This window comes from Pagrus major, chromosome 21 (assembly GCF_040436345.1).
Source record: "Pagrus major chromosome 21, Pma_NU_1.0".
Classification (NCBI taxonomy): Eukaryota; Metazoa; Chordata; class Actinopteri; order Spariformes; family Sparidae; genus Pagrus; species Pagrus major.
In genome coordinates this window covers 30029206-30049762 of record NC_133235.1, presented here as the reverse complement: position 1 = coordinate 30049762, position 20557 = coordinate 30029206, and the positions used below count along the sequence as shown (strand labels likewise).

Genomic DNA, 20557 nt, shown 5'->3' with positions numbered 1-20557 from the left:
TGTTGTTGTTGTTGTTGTTGTTGTTGTTGTTGTTGTTGTTGACAACACAGGACTGTTTTTAGCCCCACAGTCTCTCTGCTGTACATGTACAGAGTGAGTTATAATAATAATAATACTGCTAATAATAATAGTTGTTGTTGTTGTTGTTGTTGTTGTTGTTGACTGGACCTTCACTCCTCATCCTGTATGTATTTCACATTCCCATAGGAAGTGAGTGGGGCCGCTCTCGGCCAATCAGATGTGCGGATCGCGCTCCGACAACAAACAAAAGATCGAGCTAGCTGAGCCCGTTAGACTCTGTGGACCCGTGTAGCCTCACGTTAGTTGTCACTTTGCTCTCAGCAACGACCTCCTTCCTCTGTCGTTTAATCACTTTTCTCCCGACCCTGCGCGGCGGACAGTCTTCTTCTGGTGTCTCTGTTCGTGGCTTTTGTGTCAGCTAATGTCAACCTGAGCAACATTTCGGCGATCGCTTCGCCTTTGCTGGCCAAGCTAAACGCGCTAGCCAAGGTTAGCTTCTCGGCTAACCAGCTCTGGCTGCCTCTCAGCGACCAGCGAAGCCAGTTAGCCTAGCCTGCTAGCTAGCTTTGCTAAACCCTCCCCTTTAAAAACTTGACACTGACTGACACAAGTGGCTCTGGCTTGTTGCTGACAAGCCGATTTACTAAAAAACTCGTGTCGTAGCCATGTCTGGACAGTCGTCGGGCTGTGGGTTTCTGATGTCGGTCGTTGTCCACGGAGACTCTGTTTTGAACGAGCAGGAAAAGGAGCTCAACCAGCGGCTCCGGCGGCTCTATCCAGCCGTTAACGAAAATGAGACCCCGCTCCCCCGCTCCTGGAGCCCGAAGGACAAGTTCAGCTACATCGGGCTCTCTCAGAACAATCTCCGCGTACATTACAAAGGTATGACACCTCGACACGCTCGAGTTTTTGCACTTTACTTTTTGCCCGATGCTAACGCCAACTTAGCTAACGTTAGCATAGCATAGCTCGACGGTTAGCGGATCAAAGCCAGCTGCCGTTGTGGCTAAAAACAAAGTATGCTAGGCTAGTTAGCTTCGTCAACAACAAGGCAGAGGACATCTTGCAACCCGACCAGCTGGCGAGGTGTAACCACAGCCAAAAAATTGACCTACTAGCTCGTTAGCTTCCTTTGCTACCCTGTTAACCAGGTTGTCAGCTTCGTGAAGTGTCACCAGGAGAATAATCTGTCAAGCTATCTACTGAAATATGACAAATAACACGCAAATGGGGGATCAATCCTTTAGACAAAGTGCTCGATGTGAGTCACATATCCAAACCGTTTAACGTTGGTCAAAATGGACCAGGGCTGGACAGCTCGTGTAGCATTATTAGGTGATTAAATGAAAATACACAGCGTCGAATATCATGATTAGCTCAACCTGCTCAGACCAGCTGAGTTATTGATGACAGGCTGGGTTTTAGCTAGTTCACTGCTGTGGAGGGTTTTTAGTATCAAGTGTCTTGCCTGACATTCAGGTTGACTAGTTGCTTAGCAAAGCTATGAGGAGGATATTTGGTGCAGGCCTACAAGAAAAGGCTAGATTAAAAAAAAAAAAAAGGTGTAACTGTGCTTCCTGGGTGTGTTCTACTATTCTGGGTCTGACCGGCCCTCTCTACACACACTCTTCCTTGTTACAACGAGAATGTTCTGTCTTTGTTTCAGAGATTCACCTGAACCTCTTACGGCAGGTGAACTGCAGACTGTGTGAGACACTGTGAAGTTTAAATGAAACGTATCCATGGAGCGAAAAGCAGATCACCGCTTTAAACAGGCACAGCGAGGCTAAACTGAACATGTTAGGCCGTCTGTGTGTTAACTAGGCTGTACTATGTTTGTGTTACTATGTTTATACTGTGCATCTGATGGCATCTGAATCATAACAACTTCAACTGTGACATTGTGTTGAAAAGAGTCTTGGCCTCATCTGTCATCATATCATTAAATGCCTTGTCATATACCCACTTAACAAGATCCACAATAACCTGCACAAAAACTACATGTAACCTGAGTTTAATTACCAAAGCCTGTTAAAATGTGTAAATGCAACATTAAGGCTTACAGCGGATTGTCCAATTCATCTTCATCTAGTTTGATTATCCGTTAATCACTTCAAAAACATAATAAACCGGTAACTTTGCGTTAAACGAGACAAAACAAGACATTTGAATATGTCAGGTTCAGAGACAGGCTGTGCTGGAGTTTTGCAGCTGATGCCAAAACAGATATTCGGTAGTAAAATTTCCAAATATTGATTTATCAGCCGATATTGTTTTATTGACAGACTGTACACATAAACACACATTTCTGCAATGATCCCATAAATGTGGTTATCAAACACTTGTGACAAAGATTTACATGTAATGGAGACCAGATATTTGACAGCTTAACGATAAACTTATAACTTTATATAAATATAAATTATACTGGACTGAGTATTCAATATCATCGATTGATTAGTTGACACAATATTAATCGTCAGCATTAATTTCCTAACGTTTAATCATTCAAGTCTTTATTTTTAAAAGATGCAAAGATTTGCTGCTTCCAGCTTCTAAAAAGTGAAGATTTTCTGTTTTCTTTTAAAGTTAAAAGTCTGTTGGTTTTCCACTGTGAGCTGCACAGAGGACATTTTAAGATGTTTCCTTGGACTTTGGGTTTATAAAGGGCATTTGTCACTATTTTCTGACATATTATAGACTCAATTATGCATTTAAAAACAATGAACTGATAAAAATGGTAATTTTCCAACCTTCAACCGTAGTTTTGACGACCGGCTCTGTGGGTGATGTGTTTCTTGTGTTTTCCTCACCTGAATGGTGTTTTCATGTGTCAACCATTTTGTCACAGATGTAAAATGGAGGTTAAAATATTTATTTTAGTGTCTACAGCGGTTCATTTTCCAGATTTGAAGCGATCCTAGGTGTTCTTAAGCAATATCATGCAGAGCTCTAATTAAACCTGCTTCTCTGCGCAGACTTTAAGGTGAGATGATCGACAATTTGAGGAAAATGTCTGGCTGTGATTTAATTTCTTCATAAATATTGCACTTACACTCACTTACATTTTGCAGTTGTGGATTCAGGCCTGTGTTGGTGTGTGCATGGTATTAAATAAGGTTTGTTTTACATCCGGGATTTAATGACAAACTTATCTTGTTTCTACATAAAAACGATTAGATAATCTGATGCAGTTACTCCTCGTTGATTAAGTCCCAAGGGCTCCTTTTTCCTCAAAAGCAACTTCTCAGTAAACATAGTTTGTTTTCTACAGAAATGCTGACTGCTTTAGCTTACGTCTGGTTAGATAGTGTATCAGTGATTTACTTGCATTACTCAGTATTTCCATCGACAGTTATGATACTCAGAACTTTATGCTGCGTCTGCAGGATCTGACTCACAGTGATGCTGCTGACAGCCGTCCACTGTAGCTGTTTAAACTAACGTTAGCTCTGCAGGAAGGGTTTGGCAACATGGCCCTGAAAATGATGTCACATTACAAGAGTATGTTTAACAATATTCTTTAGGATATAACAAAAAATGCTCAAAACTGTCTTTGGTTTAATATACATAGATCTCATCATCTGTAACCAAACCACTGCTGAAGTCGCTCCTCCACCGTGGGACTGGTGTTTCAGCCTGTTCTTGCGTAACATCATGATGTCATTATGTCAACAAGTTAGAATATTGCCATTATCCTGATATACGCTGTTTTTCCTTTCCTATTACACATTATATCAACATTGTTTTGAGCAATATGATATGGCAGCATCCCAGTAGGTCGATTCAGAGGATTTAATTAAGTGTATAATCTTATAACCGCTGACACATCTTGTGCTCAAGGGTACTCGTAAAGATGTCATCAAGTAAAACAGCATCATATGTTTTGGGATCGCTGAGCCAACGTACTTACTCGTATAATGCTGTTTCTTTTCTTTTTCTTCACTTTAAATCGAGCACATCCCCACATTGTATTTCGCCTCAACACTCTGGTTCATGTTGAATTGTGTCAAGTATGGAACGTAAACTTACAACCTACTATATTTACCAGAATAAACATTGGGACAGTGACTAATTTGCCTTCAGGCGCTGCGACATGCGAGAGTAACTTTGACATCATCTGCTCAGAGTGTGAGGAAATAACTGACTTTATATTCAGTGTTCCCTTTTGGGTTAAAACCTCAAACACAAGACAAGAAGTGGAGAACATAAGAAACCCAAAAAGACTTGACTCACTCAGAAAACCGCTGGCGAGGCCTCAGCTTCTTAAACAAACTGTCAACATTGATTGTCGGGGTCGTGGGTTGATTCCTCTCCATATTCACTCGTGTTTAAAGTCTTCACACACTCCTGCACCGTGCGAAGAGTTATAGTGAATCAAAATGGATGACGAGACACAAAATCAAAGTTGGTCGTCATCAGCCTGATCCAGATGTTCGTTCGTAACGATCACATGTGTTTCATCCCTCACCTGAAGGTCACGGAAAAACCCCAAAAGATGCGGCGTCTGTACGGGCCACCCACCCCATCCCAGCCGCCTGCGGGGTCTACTACTTCGAGGTGAAGATCATCAGCAAAGGCCGAGACGGGTAAGAAACTAAACACTTCAGAAAAACCACATCACTTCATTTATGACACGTTTAGCTTCGCATCCCGGCTCGACGGGAGGCAGTTCTCCAAGACTTAACCCCGAAGTAACATTCAGCATCCTGCATGCTAAATGTTTATCTCCACTTGAGAGATGTTCTTAATGTTTGCTTTGTAGCTGCAGTGTAAGTTTACAGTATGCATGTAGAGAGAGAGAGAGAGAGAGAGAGAGAGATGCACAATATGCCAATGTAAGGATGTTAGCATGCTAATGTTAGCACTAATGATAGGATCCACAGCCTCACCAACAGGCCTGTGAGGTTTTCATGTATTTGATTCACCAGAAAACAAAATGGAGGGACGACTTTTCTACAGTTGTTTGATTTCAAATTGTGTTAATCCTATTCATGGTTTAGAAATGTAACCATCATAACAAATAAGCTGCTTGTACACAGAACGATACGCCATCTTTTCACACGGTGGAGAGTTACTAAAAGCTTAATTTGGTCACAATGAAAGCCCAAAAATATCAACTAGTCTAATCTGGATTTACATCTTCTGAAACCCTGCAGCACCGTGACCCGGGTTGTAGCTGGTCGTTGTTTAAGACATAAACTTACATAAGCATTTTAACCAAATCTGTGTAATAGTTGATATGAATTTATTATGTTGATTGGGGTGAAAGGTCAAACTAAAGCAGTTCGGCTTTTCTCCTGGAGGAAGCTCTGATTTCTTCCTTCTTGTGGTCAGAAATCATCTGAAGAAAAGATGGTGGCTCACAGGAGATTAGTCGTGTTGTCGTCCTCTTCATACTTGAGATTCTTATAAAATGTCTTTCAGCTTGTTGCCTTATTGTGATGTTATCAATACCTAATCGAAACGCAGGCGCTCCTGTGAATGCAGATTAAGGTGACGCTTTGTTAACTCCGCAGCACATCATCATGTCAAGAGTATTCAAAACATGCCCCGTATAGCAAATGAGGTTTTTAGAAATTCAGATCAGCAGACTGAATAACACAGAAACATCTAATGAAGTGAAAGCCTGATTAAAATCTTCACGGGGGCAGAGGACAGTTTGTAATCCTAAATTGAGGTTTAAGTCATCTGAAGGGTTTAATTTTACAGTAACGACATCACACGAGTTCACTGGTCGTATTCACTCCTTGACCCAAGATGGCTGATGACCATGATACTCCAAAAACAAAATACCCTGCATTTAATTGGCTTCTATCATGGTTTAGTGTCTGTTAGACTTAGCAAACCGAATTCATAAATTATTTTATTCAAAAGTTCAGTTAAATATTACAACATTCAGCCACACTAGTTGTGGTCACGATGTCCACAGTTTAACCTGAAGATCACACACAACATGGCAGCTAACAAACTGTCCACCTTGACAACACGCACCTCTCCTTCTGGGGCACTGTGAAACCGAAATTCTAACGTAGTATGCTAACCTTAGCCTGCTAAAGATTACATAATCAATCTTAGCACTTTGACATGCTAACTGTTAGCACCACTAGTGACTGGATGTGCGCTGAGTATTGCAACCTCACACTTTTCTTCTTCTTCTTCTTCTTCTTCTTCTTCTTCTTCTTCACAGGTACATGGGCATCGGCCTCTCAGCTCAGGGTGTAAACATGAACAGGCTCCCTGGTAAGTTGACACTGTGTGTGTTTGTTTCGTCTCAGTGTTCATTGCCGCTGCCTTTGGGTGTGGTGAGAAAGAGTTTGTGTGTTTGCGTGTGTGTCTGTGTCTACTGTATATTATACCAGATGATCTTTTTGGCTGCATTTGTGTGGGTGTCATTTTGTCTGTGAACTTATTGTCTGGTAGAGGCTGATTTTAGATGCCTGTGGTGTAGGTGTGACTGAGTGATAGAGTATTCATTTCAGTGAGTTATTTGTCAATTACCCGGCCCGTATGCATGATTTATTGCTTGAGAGGCTGATATACAGGATTTCTGCACGTGTGATAAACACGGAGAAGCAAGAAAAAAGCTTGTGGCGTTTCTTCAGTGAAGGTTTCCCTTCTCCTTCCACATACACTGGAGGAGAAACAAAACGTTGTACATTCCTGATGCAGCCAAAGGACTGTTTTGAACGACCTGTGTGGGAAAATTAAAAATAAAAATTTCCTGATATATTCACCTGAGAAAAAAAGTGTGGAAGAAAGTATTGAGATGGAAGACTAACTAAAGTGCAGTCTGTTAGTCAGGACGCAAAACATTTCTGCTGCTGCTGCTTGTTGTCTTGGCCATGACATGGTACCATTAAGACGGCGCTGGTCGCTGTGAAGCTCAGCGCTGCACAGAGGTTATCAGGCCAAACAGGACACCCCTCCACCAGTCTGTACGAAGAGACTGGAGCTGCTGGGTGCGTCCACTCAAAGATAACGGGAGGCCCCGCTCAAACTGCAGAGCCCCAGCTGATGGATAGATGCTAATGAAAATTCACTAATTGCGAGGAACTGATGCCAAACGGCTTCAGAGTTGAGTGCTCTCCTCCGGTGATGAATGTGGCAGGATTACCTCTGCAGCTCAGCAGTAACTCAAAGGATCCTCCACTTGGTTTCTAATGTTAAAACAGCCCTGAGGATGTCAGAGCCACAGCAGAGGCTGCTGCTTCCTCCCCTCTCCCTGACAAATAAAGCTCAAATACTCCCTCCACAAACACATGAAATTACTTGTGTGATTTAATTCTCTTAATATTTTACATAACTAATACGTTGGAGCCACTAATACCCACATTTCCAACTTACTTAGTGTTCAAGTCCTGCCTTTGGCTTTGACTTCTATTCTTCTCTATGTTTTCAGAAGCATAGCTTCGTTCAAGGTCTCCAATTTATGATTATTTTCATTGTCGATTAATCCGGAGATTATTTTCCTGATTAACAGATTAGTTGTTTCGTGCCCAACCCAAAGATATTGAGATTTCTGTAACAGAAAATAGTCACATGTAAGTAGATCGAGCTAGTGATGTTTGACTCTGTTATTAAAAACACACTCATACCGATGAATCAGTTATCAAAGTAGTTGGCTATTAATGTAATATGTTCTAGTTGATTAGATTAAACAGTGCAGCCCTGTCGAGGGGAAAATCTCCATTTCTTGGGAAACATGGATGAGATTGTGCCTCTTGTTGCACTGAAAACAACGAGCTTCCCGGTGATTTCAGAGGTTCAATCCCCATAGTGCTCATCAGCAGTCGGTCATCTGTTCTGCTGCGCTGCCTTGCTCAAGGTGTTGAACCCCTTTCAGGTGTCTGCTTCACAGCCCTCTTGAGTGACCGCCGCTTGTTGCAGGTCTCCATTACTGAACACACCTGTATTTACTGAAGGTTTAAAATAATGACAAAGCAGTTATATTTCTCACCTGGTTTTAAGTTTTAAAAGCCAAAGTTTTATTTCAGACTCTGATCGAAACAGGAACAGGCGGTCGATAACTGTGTTTGTGCAATAATAAGCAGTGAGACCGACGGCACACATCAGATGTTTTGGTTAGCGAGACGTGATTTATGGTTGACATTTGTCTTGAGGACACATTCACACCACATTTCAGTGGTGTTGCCGAGGGCTTCGTTGCAGCCGTAAATTCCTCCTCTGGTGTTGACCTGGTGTTGTCTCTGTCTTATCAGTCACAAATAAATGAAGTTCAGAAAAACATTAGATGGAAAAAAATATTCCTGAATAGTTCGTTGTTTGTTTGAATGTGTGTTGTTGTTGTTGTTGTAATCTAAGAGTGAGCCATCTGTTGTGTTATTAAACCTTTCTGACACGTCACATCCCTCAGGTTGGGACAAGCACTCATACGGTTACCATGGAGACGACGGCCACTCCTTCTGCTCGTCCGGCACTGGGCAACCCTACGGACCCACGTTTACAACAGGCGACGTGATTGGCTGCTGCGTTAACCTCATCAACAACACCTGCTTCTACACAAAGAACGGCCACAGCCTAGGTAACGATCTCAGAAATTCTCATTTCTACAGCTTCTCAAACTGTCTTCTCCCGGGGCAGTCATACCTAATTGTTCTATTTGAGTAACAGCTCACATTTTTATTTGTCAAATTATTTGGCGTAAGTGTGGCTCATCTATATTGTCAGGAAATTACTTAGAAATACATGAAATATCATAAAAATGCCAAAATACACTGGAGTGGAGCCTTGAATGCATTAATAAGAAGGGAGCTAACTGGTGTAATTATGTAATATAAGTAACTTTCAATGTCCAACTGAAAATAAAATTTGAATTTTACCTAAAGATTAGTATGGTTTCGTGATGGCGCCCCCTATTTCTGCACTACTTTCGCTGGAGTACCATTCAGCCTCGGTCTGCAGGGTGGAGCGCTCGACGTGCAGATTTCAGGCAGCGATGCTTTAAATGTTTTGATGACTACCTCTTGTTCCTTATTGGTTGAGGAGCGCTCCATCATTGGAACAGACCAATAGTGTGCAGAGCACCAGAACCCTCCCTAGTAGTTGCATTCACCAATCAAATTCTGCATTAAGCCTTAAAGTCAGGAAGTAAACTTAGCTGTAAATATCACTTTGGTCCATTTAGATGTTGCTGTGGTTCTTACAGCTCAACCCCACTAACAAGACGCAGTCTGCCGCTGTGTTTGTAGCTGCAGTAGAAGGTTGTGTACCGTTTCCTCTCGCTTCCTGCCGACAGTCTGCAGGCTGCCGTCAGTCGAACACCGACGCTTCCCCGCAGCTGTCTGAAACAAAAAGGAACATTTCCCCAAAAGCCTTAAAAAAAATGTAGACATTATTCTTGAGTGCAAAAGAGGGAAGACTAAAGTGACATCAGTTAGACTTGTATGTAGTACTTGTCAGGGTGCTTCAGAAGGTGCCCCACTTAAAGCAATGCGTGCAATCTAGACCGAAAAGGATTCAGGGTCCCTCATGCTCACGAGAAACCAGGTTGTCTGGAGAGATGACGTTGGCTCAGGAAATCAGATAATTTGTTTACATGCACTGAAGTAACCTGGATACTGGTTAACCCACATTTACATGGAGCTCGTCAGTCGTCACATTTCCTCCCAACTGCCTGCAGTATTGTTTTACTGGCTGTTCAACTGTATTTGGATTTCACAAAAGCCACTGTTGAACAGTAGAAACTAATGTATTTATGTAATGTAGTTTTAGTCTTATTATTTTGATAACTTTGTTTAGTCTCCGTGTTTTTTTTCATTCCTCTACACTGTAAAATTCAACCTTTTACCTTGTAGCTGCTGCTACAGCGACACTTTGCCTCTCCTGGTAAATCGATCCATGTGAACCAGGTTTATCTGACCCAGATAAAAGACTGTGAAGAAATCAGGTTACTGCAGAAAGGTGATAGTAACCAGATTACCTCAGTACCTGTAAACACACTGACTGTGGCCTCCTGATGAGCGCAGACACAGAAATGACTCTTGTGCTTCATGCTGACATTTTGTCTCTTCCTCTGCAGGTATTGCCTTCACAGACCTACCAGTAAGTACCACATTTTGTTCACGCCTGTGTTGTAACAGAATCCTTCTTGTTTCCATGATTAATCAGTGCTGTAGGACAAGAGGGTATTTATAGAAATGAAATGTTTCATTCAGACGCTCCACTGTAGTCGAAATGTTTACACTTTGTAAAATGGATTGGAGGTTGGAAAACTTGGGATCTTCAAAAGCCCCTTTTTCTTCATCACTTCTAATCTGATAAGTTTATCGTTATTTTAATTTTGAAATGAGTTTTTAAATTAAATTTCCGCCATCACTGAAAGGGGCTCTGTGGAAGACAGTCGTCAGCTTATGTTAGCGGACTCTTTTTTTTTTTTTTTTAAACTGACATTAGCCACTGTTGCTCTCTGTTAGCGGACTGAAGAGAAGCACTGAGACGATGTGCATTAAGTCCCATCCTTGTGTCGTGGGAATGATAAACTCACGCGTTGTCCTGTGTTGTTGGTAGCTGCAGCTCTGTGGAAAACGGAAAGCGATCCAGTTTTCTTTGCGACAGCCGTGGCAACAGTAGTACCACTTGGAAACGCCAGTGGGGAAAGTTTTCTGTTTCCACTTTAGATAAAACTCAAACTACTGTTTGTATGTGAACAGAACGCCACTTGTTTTGCGAGTCTCACTCCCGTCAGCTCCCTGCGCTTCATTATGTGACGACTCCCACAACAAACGGACATTAACTCTAATGGGATACATGAACGTATTCGCTGCGTCGAGATGTGAGCGAGACACTTGTTTTTAAGGGGTTTTTTTTTTCCTCCGCTTCTTGCTTGGTTACAAATTAAATCGAGGCTGGCTGTTTTTCGTGGGAGAAGAAAATAAGAGTCTTAGCCACAACAATAATCCATTGAGCAGCAAAACGGGCTTGGCTGTGAGCCAGACATTCATGTTCCTCCAGAGTTGAGCAGTGAAGTGCGTCACCTCGGCACAGCTGACCTCTGTGGTTATTGGACCATGACAAAAGGCAACTCTAGGAGACACACACACCTATTGTACCACTGTTGTTATGGGGATTTAAATCGATTTATATTATTCCCTAACCCCGAAACTTCTCCTAACTTAGATAAAAGGTTACTGATACGTCAAGGTGTCTTTAAAATCTAAGACTAGACCTGATCGAACCCTACTGGATCACACAATCAACTTTTTTCATCACCACATTGTGTCCTGGAAGTATCACTAAAAGTTTTAAATCTCACAATCTCTCTCACACACAGTCATCGCACAACGCAACACCTCTCGTCAGTCACCACCTCCTCTGATCAAATCAAGGCTGCGATTAGATTGGTAGGAACAATGTGCACATACGAACTTCCTCACCTCAGATTTCTGTTTATCTTGTCATTCTGTCATCACAGATTTCATCAGGGACTTGAAAAAGCAGAATGGCTGTTCCTAGGAACAAGCCATTGACTTGTGCTTAACCCTTAGGCATCGGCATGCAGCTTGTCAACAACTCGCATTGTAACATAGCACAGAGATGCTTCACCGCGTCACACCCCAGCTGTTACAGTTTCATGTCCAGGTCGTAGCTGTCTGCGTGCCTGTCAGAACACATTTGAACTGGTCCTTAATGATGAGGAAGCAGATCATTAATTTAATATTCAGTAATGCCTCTACACTCAGTGTAGGTGTCCCTTCTTGTCCCACTGCCCAGATTTGAACATTTGGAGTTGGTGTCAGGTCTTTGTTCTGTTGTGGTGTCGTCAGCCGGCTGCTGTTTAGCTGAGCTTTGTTTTGGATGTTGTCAGACGGTGCCTGTAACCTTTTAAAGGTCAATATTCTACATTTCTTTTCCTGACAAAATTTTATGAAAAGACCAAAATCAACAATAAATGTAGGAATGTGACAAAATAAGTTTTTATCACAGATTGCAATAAAAAGCATTCGAGGAAAATTCTGACTGAAAGCTCAACTTCAACACCCAAAAAACCAGCTAGGTTTGATTTGAGCTTTAAATATCGAATATCGCGATATTTGCTGTATAGGTGATATTTTTCAGAATATCGAATATGGAACAGCCGTGTGATTGTTCACCTGAGACAAACTGCTTTCTGTATTTTAATTTATCACAGCGTTATTTCTCACCTGACTGGACCTCTACAGTTTAGAGGGAAGACCAGCTGCTCTCAATATATTACACTGTTCCACTTCCTGTACATCTGATTCAAAAGGTTTTTTATTTTAAAAGTGTCGTATGAGTTGCTGCAAAGGGAGAAGTAAAGAAGTGATCAGCTTAAGACAAAATCATAATTATATATTGTAAGAACAACCTCCTCCACTGGTTGTTCAGAAAGTTGCATCCCTTTACTGTAATGCAGCCTTTAAAAGACAACACTTCACTATCAGCATATAACGATATCAACAATTTAAGACGATATATAATCCCATCTCACAGTAACTATATAATATCGATATCTTGCCCAGCACTTCCACCATCCAACAGGATCACAGTTGCAGTTTTTAAGCATATTTTGATAATTATTGGGATGATATCGTGAATCACAATTATTTTGTCTCAGATAATTGTGTCATGTTCACGTGCCTGATTAATTGCATCCTACAAACAATTATTGTGTCGGTGCAGCCTGATATATCTGCGTCCTCTGTGCCACAGAGCTCCACTGCTGCCCAGAAACTATTAAAGACACATTAATGAGCCACTCTGTTGCACTGGAAGTTCTTTCATTGCCATGAACACAAACACCATGAAGTTCACTTTGACTCAGTCCACACACTGTATGAGAGTCGAGTGCAGGTCAGAAATTAATGCAGAGAATCAGAAATCTCAGCACCTGGCAATACAGCCACTGCGTCAGTGGTTCTTAAGAATGAAGCGGTACATTGGTCAGCTTGATAGATGTATTATGGTCACTCTGTGCATATAAATCTTACTTACTACCCCTTTAAGGTCTGAGGAGTTTAAACCCTGTTGGCCTGCTACAGCACTTTGATTAAAGAATCTTTTTCCAGCTAGTGAAATCAAGTTTTAAGGGATAATTGTAGACAAAAGCTTATTTCCTGAGATTTTCTGTTTTCCTGTTTTTCCTCTCATTGTTTCCTGTTTTGATTTATTGTCCAGATTAGATTCCCAGACTCCCTTTCCTCTGTCATCCTAATTCATTATTCTCTCATCTCTCTCTACTGCAGCCTAACTTGTACCCGACCGTGGGCCTTCAGACTCCTGGGGAAGTGGTGGACGCAAACTTCGGCCAGCACCCCTTCGTGTTCGACATTGAGGACTACATGCGTGAGTGGAGGACAAAGATCCAGGCCCAGATCGACCGCTTCCCCATCGGAGAGCGCGAGGGCGAGTGGCAGTCCATGATCCAGAAGTAAGTTCACCGTGGAATAATGGGGTTCGGACGAGAATACGAGCAACGGCGGCAACTGCTGCTGACATGTTTACTGACCCCTGACCCCACCTGGCACTACAAATGTGAACGCGTAGCAATAATTTCTAAAGATGTGCACAACCGAAGCTCCAAACAGAGACCGGGTGCAGCTTGACTCCACCAGGAAAGAGACCAGCTCTGTTACCCGCCGTGTGTGCCGCTGTTTTGTTGCGTCTTCCATGCGGACTCATATCCCCTGATGTTGTCAACTTGACTGTTTATTTTGTAATTTTTCCTTGAGTTTTGTGCTTCTACTGTGGTTGATTAGGCTACATTAAGTAGTTTTGTTGTTTATTGTTAATATTTGCTTTGTTGTGCTGTAAATCCTGAGTCACCACACTGCATTTTTATTTGAGAACTGAGCGGGTACTCCATGCCGTACCGCTGTCTGCCTTCCCGTCTGGCTCGATCTGCTCTGTACAGATTGACGCGGCTGCAGCCAGCTCGTGTCAAAAATAGACTTGGCCGTATTCTCCGCGGAGCAGAGTGGACAGCCGCTTCTGGGATGCTGCTGAAACTTGCCGTGGCAAACGAGCATTGTCTAGAATGGCATGCGATCTGCTCCGGCGACAGGATCGTGGCTGTAATGCGGCAGAGGCTCCGGGCTCGTGCGTTCTCAAACGAGTTGATTAAAAGCAAGTGAATTTACTTTTTATTGTTCTGAGGTAGGTCGAGGGTGAATTCAGCTTCTGAGCTCATGTGATGTTTTGGATTTACTGGAGACCTGTATCATCTTCATGTATATTTGGCTGTATTGGTTCTATATATTAGTGGATGTTGATTTATTACAGTGTTGGAGTTGTCAGGATATCGTAGGTGACCGGAAATCACTGCCGACATGACGAACTTTAATCTCAATAAGGCCCAGATGGATCACTTCCCCATCAGAGAGCAGGAGCTGGGATCCAGAAGTGAAAGCTGCGGGACTCGGTTTCTCTTCATGCCATGCCCTGATGGGATTAGCTCTCTGTTGCTATGATTACTTGTCCTGAATGGATTTAATCTCCATTTGATGGGGATTGGAGGGTGGAGGGTTGGGTGGAGTGGAGGGAGCCATAGACTTTATCCTGGAAAGTCGCCTCGCAGCCTGGGATTGAAAACAGGAAGTTTTTAAGCTCACGTCATACTGGTGGATGAGAAGAGTTAATGTCTTTGTAGAGCAACAATGACATGATGACGAGTCGAGGAGAGCAGAGGCCTCCGATCACAAATCTCCTGCAAACATTGGATATTTAAAAGTGGCCGTGTGCAAATAATAAGCGGTCAAGAGGATTCATCCTTGAAACACTTTTAATGAAACGTGGGAATATGTCATCTTAGCACTAATCGGGACGGTTAATCGCGATTTATCGCAACTTGGGTCATTTTTATTTGTAATAATATCATCGTGCTCACAAAGTTAATTAATCAGATTTGGGAACGCAGTCAGACGACTGAAGAGGCTGGAAACAAGCCAACAGTTTTAAACACAAAACATGGAAACATTTGGACGTCAAAACAAACCTGAATGATACAATTATTACACAAACTGTTTATAGGAAAACACAAGGTCACCTCTGACCTTCTATACTGACTGTAGCTGTGATCACCAGTGATGCAGAGGTTGCAGTTTTATCTTCTGGCCCTTCGGATAGTCTGCGGATTGATGAGGCTGATTCCTAAAATAACAGTCTTTCTGGGCTGCAGGTGCAATAATTGCCTCCCCCCCATGAATATGAATATGAAGCATGCTACTGGGAGTGCGTAACCCTCTTCAGTACATTATACACAGAAACACCACAACTGATTAGATGTTTCTGTGATAAAGTTATAGTCTCCTGGTCAACAAAGTACATACATTTACCATGTTCATTATATTTAATGACAGAAGAAGATGATGTTCTGTTTTTGCTCTGATATGTTCAGTCTACCGGTCTGTCTGATGTCTCCTGCTGCTGTGTCTAATCAGTGTGTTTTGGTATTAATTGTCTGTTGTCTGTCAGGATGGTGGCCTCCTACCTGGTTCATCACAGCTATTGTGCTACAGCAGAAGCCTTCGCCAAATCCACAGACCAGGCCGTGCACGAGGAGCTGGCCTCCATCAAAAACCGACAGAGTGAGTCCTTCCGTGGTGGCGTCTTCCTAAATAATGCTCAAACTAACTTCGGTGCCAAACGGCATCACTGAAAAACCCGGTCTAAGTGTCACCTGTGTGTTCACTGTTGGTCTGCAGAGATCCAGAAGCTGGTGTTGTCAGGTAGAATGGGCGAGGCCATCGAGACCACCCAGCAGCTCTACCCCAACCTCCTGGAGAGGAACCCAGACCTTCTCTTCATGCTCAAGTAAGACCTGCATTAAACATGGTTTCATAGCTAAGTGACTGAAGGAAATCACACGACGGATGATTGAAAGCCTCTCATGTCTTGTGTTGTTGTTTGTTGCTTCTGTAAATGGACTCTTTTCATGTTCATGGCTTCATAATTTATATTCCACTTAATTTGATTAATTTTCTGTGTTGTTTTCTGTCATCTTGTCCTTTTTTGAACTGGCCTCTGCTCCTTTTATCTTAATAAATCTCCTTTTTATCCTGCCTTTCCTCCCTCTCTTCTGTTCTCTTCACGTCTTTGCTTGTTTCTCCTCCATCCATCTTTACTTAATCTTGTTTATTTCTTTCCTCTTTTCTTCCTGCCTTCTCCCTTTCATGCTCTTCCCTTCCTTCCTGTTTCCCTGTCCTCCCTCCCTCCCCTGCGTCCTCAGGGTGAGACAGTTCATAGAGATGGTGAATGGGACGGACAGTGAGGTGAGGTGTCTGGGAGGTCGCAGCCCAAAGTCTCAGGACAGTTACCCCGGCTCCCCTCGGCCCTTCAGCAGCCCCAGCCACAAAGCCAGCAGCTCCCAGCCCTACCTCCCAGGTACAGTCCAGCTGTGCTCTGCACATTCACATCTGGAGACTAGAACACGCTAAGTTTCCTTTGTCAAGTGCGATGCAATCACACGAGTTGAAGTTCAGGACGCTGTTAATACTTTTCCATCCGTCTCTGTTCAAGCAGCACTCAAACATCATTCAGTCGACGAGGTTGACTGCCATCAAACTGCATATTCACTCTAATTTTGATGTAAAAATGCTATAACTTTACTTGTCAATGGTTAAAACGTGTCCTTCTTCCCCTCTGCTGTTGTTTTAGGGTTCGACAGCAACTGCTGTAATGGTGTGACGTCTAATAAGAGCCACAGCTCCTCCCCTCACAGTCACAAGCCCTGCCCCCCAGGCTCTGGCTCCACCCTCCCAGCATCTGACATTAGCCTCAACGGGAGCCGCAGCCAACAGCCCATAACCAGGTACTGCAGCATAAAAACACGCTCTGCTGCCAGTAAGTCATTTTATAAATGCCGTATTAAATCAGCTGTTCTCAGTAATTGTATCCTCCATCATGGTTGCTAGAAAGGGGTTCACAAGAGTTAATTTTCTACCTCCAGTGAGCTGTTAAACATGCCGACTGTTTCCTTTTCTTCACGTCCTCCCTCAGTAGCGATGTGGATATGGAGGTTGACCACTTCACCAACGGAGTGACAGAATCGTCCTCCAACGGTTTCCTCAACGGCAGCTCCAAACACACCACCGAGCCCGAAGACTGTGATGCAGACATGGGTGGGTAGAGGTTTTAGTGACTTAAATGAGCATTCATCAGCAACATACCCCCGGTTGCCATTTTTGCTGTTATGGCAGCTTCTTTATAAAAACCTAGTTGGCTGTAATAATTCTGGGGTGAACTGATGAACTGGTAAATGTTATCCCCAGCCTCGTCTCTGTAATACAAACAGTTTATTCTTCCTGTACACATTTTTTAGCGCTTTTTATATTATTGCCATCATTGCAAGTCACTGGGTGAGTGCTCCAGCTAAATGCCTGTTGTAAATGTTCATAACATAACCATGCTGCATGTCAAACTGGCCGTGGCTCTGCAGAGGTGGAGTCAGCTCAGTCTAAGCGGCAGCTGTGTGGCGGGAGCCAGGCGGCCATTGAGAGGATGATCCATTTCGGCAGGGAGCTCCAGAGCATGAGCGAACACCTCCGCCGCGAGTGTGGCAAGAACTCAGCCAACAAGAAGATGCTCAAGGTAACACGGAGATCTCTGAGCTTACTTTGTCCATGCAGTGTTGAGTATGATTTAGTATAATAACCTGGTCAGATGTCTGTCAGTCCAGATGTTTTGGCCACTAGGGGGCAGAAGAAGGCACTAACATGCTGACAAATGCACAATAAGATATAATGTGTTGTTTGAGGTTCCTGAAAAGCATTTGTGGAGACTTGAAGTGCACCTCCTACGCTCACCTTATTCCCAGCCCTCTTGATAACTTGCCTGAATTATGGGCTGGACTTCTGGCAAGTCCAGTCACTGAACCAGAACTGGTGTTTTCCAGACATCAGTCCTCTTTCTAAAGCCCAGTCCAGATCAAGAGGAAACCATTTCAGAACTTTGCAGGGAAAGTTTGGTGTGAACTGTCAGAGTTTTCAGGACGTTTGAGATCAGCTGATTCAAGTTTTAACTTTGGTCTGAACAAAGCTTGAGAGCGTTTGTTACGGCGTATCATATATTCATGAAGACACAGGTTAGAGACTTTATTGAGTAAATACTACGAACACTATTATTGCTTAGCCTACCTAGCTAACACGAGTCAGCTCTATTCCTTCAAGTGCGAAAGACTTCAACAAGACAGAACAATTTGAACCTGTGACAGAGTAACTTAAAATGCAGCAGTGTGTCTGTTGTGTGATCAGTGTGTTGTTGTTGTTCGTCTCCTGCTGCAGGATGCATTCAGCCTGCTGGCCTACTCGGACCCCTGGAACAGCCCAGTCGGCTACCAGCTGGACGCCATTCAGAGAGAGCCGGTCTGCTCCACTCTCAACAGTGCAATATTAGGTAGGTCAACGGCTGCGGATGCTGTTCGACAGCCCAACAAGCCCCCCTCATCCCTCCTGTTCGTTGTCGTCTCCGGTCCTGACAGTGTCCTTCCTCCTTTTTCTCTCCAGAGACTCACAACCTGCCCAAGCAGCCCCCCCTGGCCCAGGCCGTGGGTCAGGCCGCCCAGTGCCTCGCCATCATGGCACGAACTGGCAGCGGCTCCTGCGCCTTTGCCTCTGTGGACGATTACCTGCACTAGCCCTGTACACACACGTACATACACACACACACACACACACACACACACACACACACACACACACACACACACACACACTCTCTCTCTGACGACCTGTCCAGAAATGGCTCCTTTCACCTCCTGCATCAGTGTAGTCATATTAGCCGAGGAGACGCTCCTCCGCACGATAACAAGTTGTAGAAAGTTTAACCACCTCACTCGCTTCTTGTTCTGCTTTTACAGACCGGCACGAACATCACCGAGGATCAGGAGTCGTTTCTGGGCAGATCGTTAGATTGCGAACACACAGCGCACACATTCATAACACAGACAAACACACACACACACACAACCTCCCTTTCCATCGTAAATATGAAAATACGCCTCCACCTTGGTTGGCCTCGCAAACCCCCCCCACCTCCAGCCCCCCGAGGCTGCGTCTGCATCATCCTGACTGACGGCGGGGGACGCCAGCCAAGAGTAGCCGACTTGAAAATACTCGGAGAGCCGAACTCGTGTGGACTCGCTGCAGACACCCTGCCCCCGTATACGTGGGGGCCCTCAAACCAGGGCGGTGATGGACAAATCCCCCTGGTCAGATATAAATGGAAAATAAGAAGAAAAAAAACAACAAAAAAAGGATACAGACGAGTGACCGCCACGGCCGACCACCCTTTAACGTGGTCCCTGTAAACCTGGCTTACCGGGCAAACGCGCACACACATAACACACGCAAACAAGCGCACACGGAGGCTGATGCTGAAACCAGGATTGAGAAGTCCTTCTCCACCGAGGCTTGCTGAGCGCTCCAACTCCGGCCAACGCGAGGCTCCATTAGGGACGGCCCACCCCTGTTCACCCCCTGCACCGACTCCCCTCCCCCCACTCACTTCAGGACATCGGCGGAGATTTGTGTGACGCATGTGGACTCGGGACTTTTCGAAGAAGCCAGAGAGAATTTACAGTCTCGACTCAACGTTCCCTGTTTTTAATCTTTTGTTTTGTTTCTCATGGGCGGAGCGGGGAGGGGCGGTTACCTGGCTTTGTTTTGTTTTTAGTTTTTCCAGGTTTACAAGGCATGGTGCAGACGATGGATTATTATTATTATTATTATTATTATTATTATTCTAATTATCATTATATTAATTATTGTTACTTGCATTCACAGTATATTTGTTGAGCGCCAGCAAGAGCAAGTTCCACCAACTTATTATAATAAAGGTCCCGATTCCACCGATTACCAGTGACGAGCGTGTGTACATGTTAACGTTTATATATGAATTTAACAAAATGGAATTATATCAATAGAGTGAGATATTTAGTTATCAAATGAAAGGAAATCTTTGGAAAAAAAAAACAATCCTTTAATGCTTTGTACTGACACCAGTGACTCCTGGTTGTTCCTAGTCTGTACAAGTTTTTATGTTTCCTGTTTCGTAGCCTCCGGGGTTCCTGCGCAGGTGGAAAGCTGATATTTGATCTTATTCAGGTCTGTTGGGGGAAAAAACTGCTCTTAAGTCCTGAAACAGAGTTTTAGCACTTACATGTCACGTTGTTTTACTGTCATAGCAGCCGAGCTAAATTTAGCCTTTAATGGGAAAAAACTTCGAACACTTCTGGACAAAGTCTGGAGCTTGTGAAACCCTGCGCAGGAACCCTGTGATGATCTCTGACTCCGTTTACTTGTTACCCCCCCTGACCCCCAGCTGCACAGCAGGTTTGATGCAAACATTGTTGATCTTTATTTTCGTATCGATGTCTATGCTAATCCTTAACCCACAAAGAACTCAGGAGCCAAAATGTCCCTTTGTTCCTCCTCCTCGGTTTAGAATAGGAAGGTCCAACCGAGCAGCCGACCAACCCCGGGCCTCGATTACAGGTGGACTCGCCCTTTTCTGTTTTTGTTCTTTGATAGCAGCACAGCGACGGGCTTTTCAGACTTGA

At 43.6% G+C, this 20557-nt stretch overlaps 1 protein-coding gene across 2 annotated transcripts; it reads left to right on the top strand.

Moving 5' to 3' along the window:
- Window positions 1–292: 292 nt before the first annotated feature.
- ranbp9 (RAN binding protein 9) lies at window positions 293–19851 on the top strand. 2 transcript variants are annotated; one of them, XM_073491227.1, is made up of 14 exons: window positions 293–903; window positions 4499–4610; window positions 6212–6264; window positions 8399–8566; window positions 10064–10086; window positions 13248–13432; window positions 15475–15587; window positions 15705–15813; window positions 16229–16383; window positions 16657–16810; window positions 16999–17120; window positions 17438–17589; window positions 18282–18393; window positions 18504–19851. In XM_073491227.1, exons 1-14 carry the CDS (start codon window positions 687–689, stop codon window positions 18632–18634), a joined length of 1806 nt encoding a protein of 601 aa, XP_073347328.1. In that variant the 5' UTR covers window positions 293–686; the 3' UTR covers window positions 18635–19851. The 2 variants fall into 2 exon arrangements, with proteins under 2 accessions (XP_073347328.1, XP_073347330.1); XM_073491229.1 differs by having other exon boundaries at window positions 587–903; window positions 17002–17120; window positions 18504–18706.
- The last annotated feature ends 706 nt before the right edge of the window (window positions 19852–20557 follow it).

What these genes read in the sequence shown, in the direction of transcription:
- ranbp9 (XM_073491227.1), top strand. Translation starts at nt 687, where the DNA reads ATGTCTGGACAGTCGTCGGGCTGTGGGTTTCTGATGTCGGTCGTTGTC. An exon ending in TGGCAGTCCATGATCCAGAA is followed by an intron (nt 13,433 to 15,474) that starts GTAAGTTCACCG and finishes GTTGTCTGTCAG; the next exon opens with GATGGTGGCCTCCTACCTGG. An exon ending in TCTCAACAGTGCAATATTAG is followed by an intron (nt 18,394 to 18,503) that starts GTAGGTCAACGG and finishes TTTTCTCTCCAG; the next exon opens with AGACTCACAACCTGCCCAAG.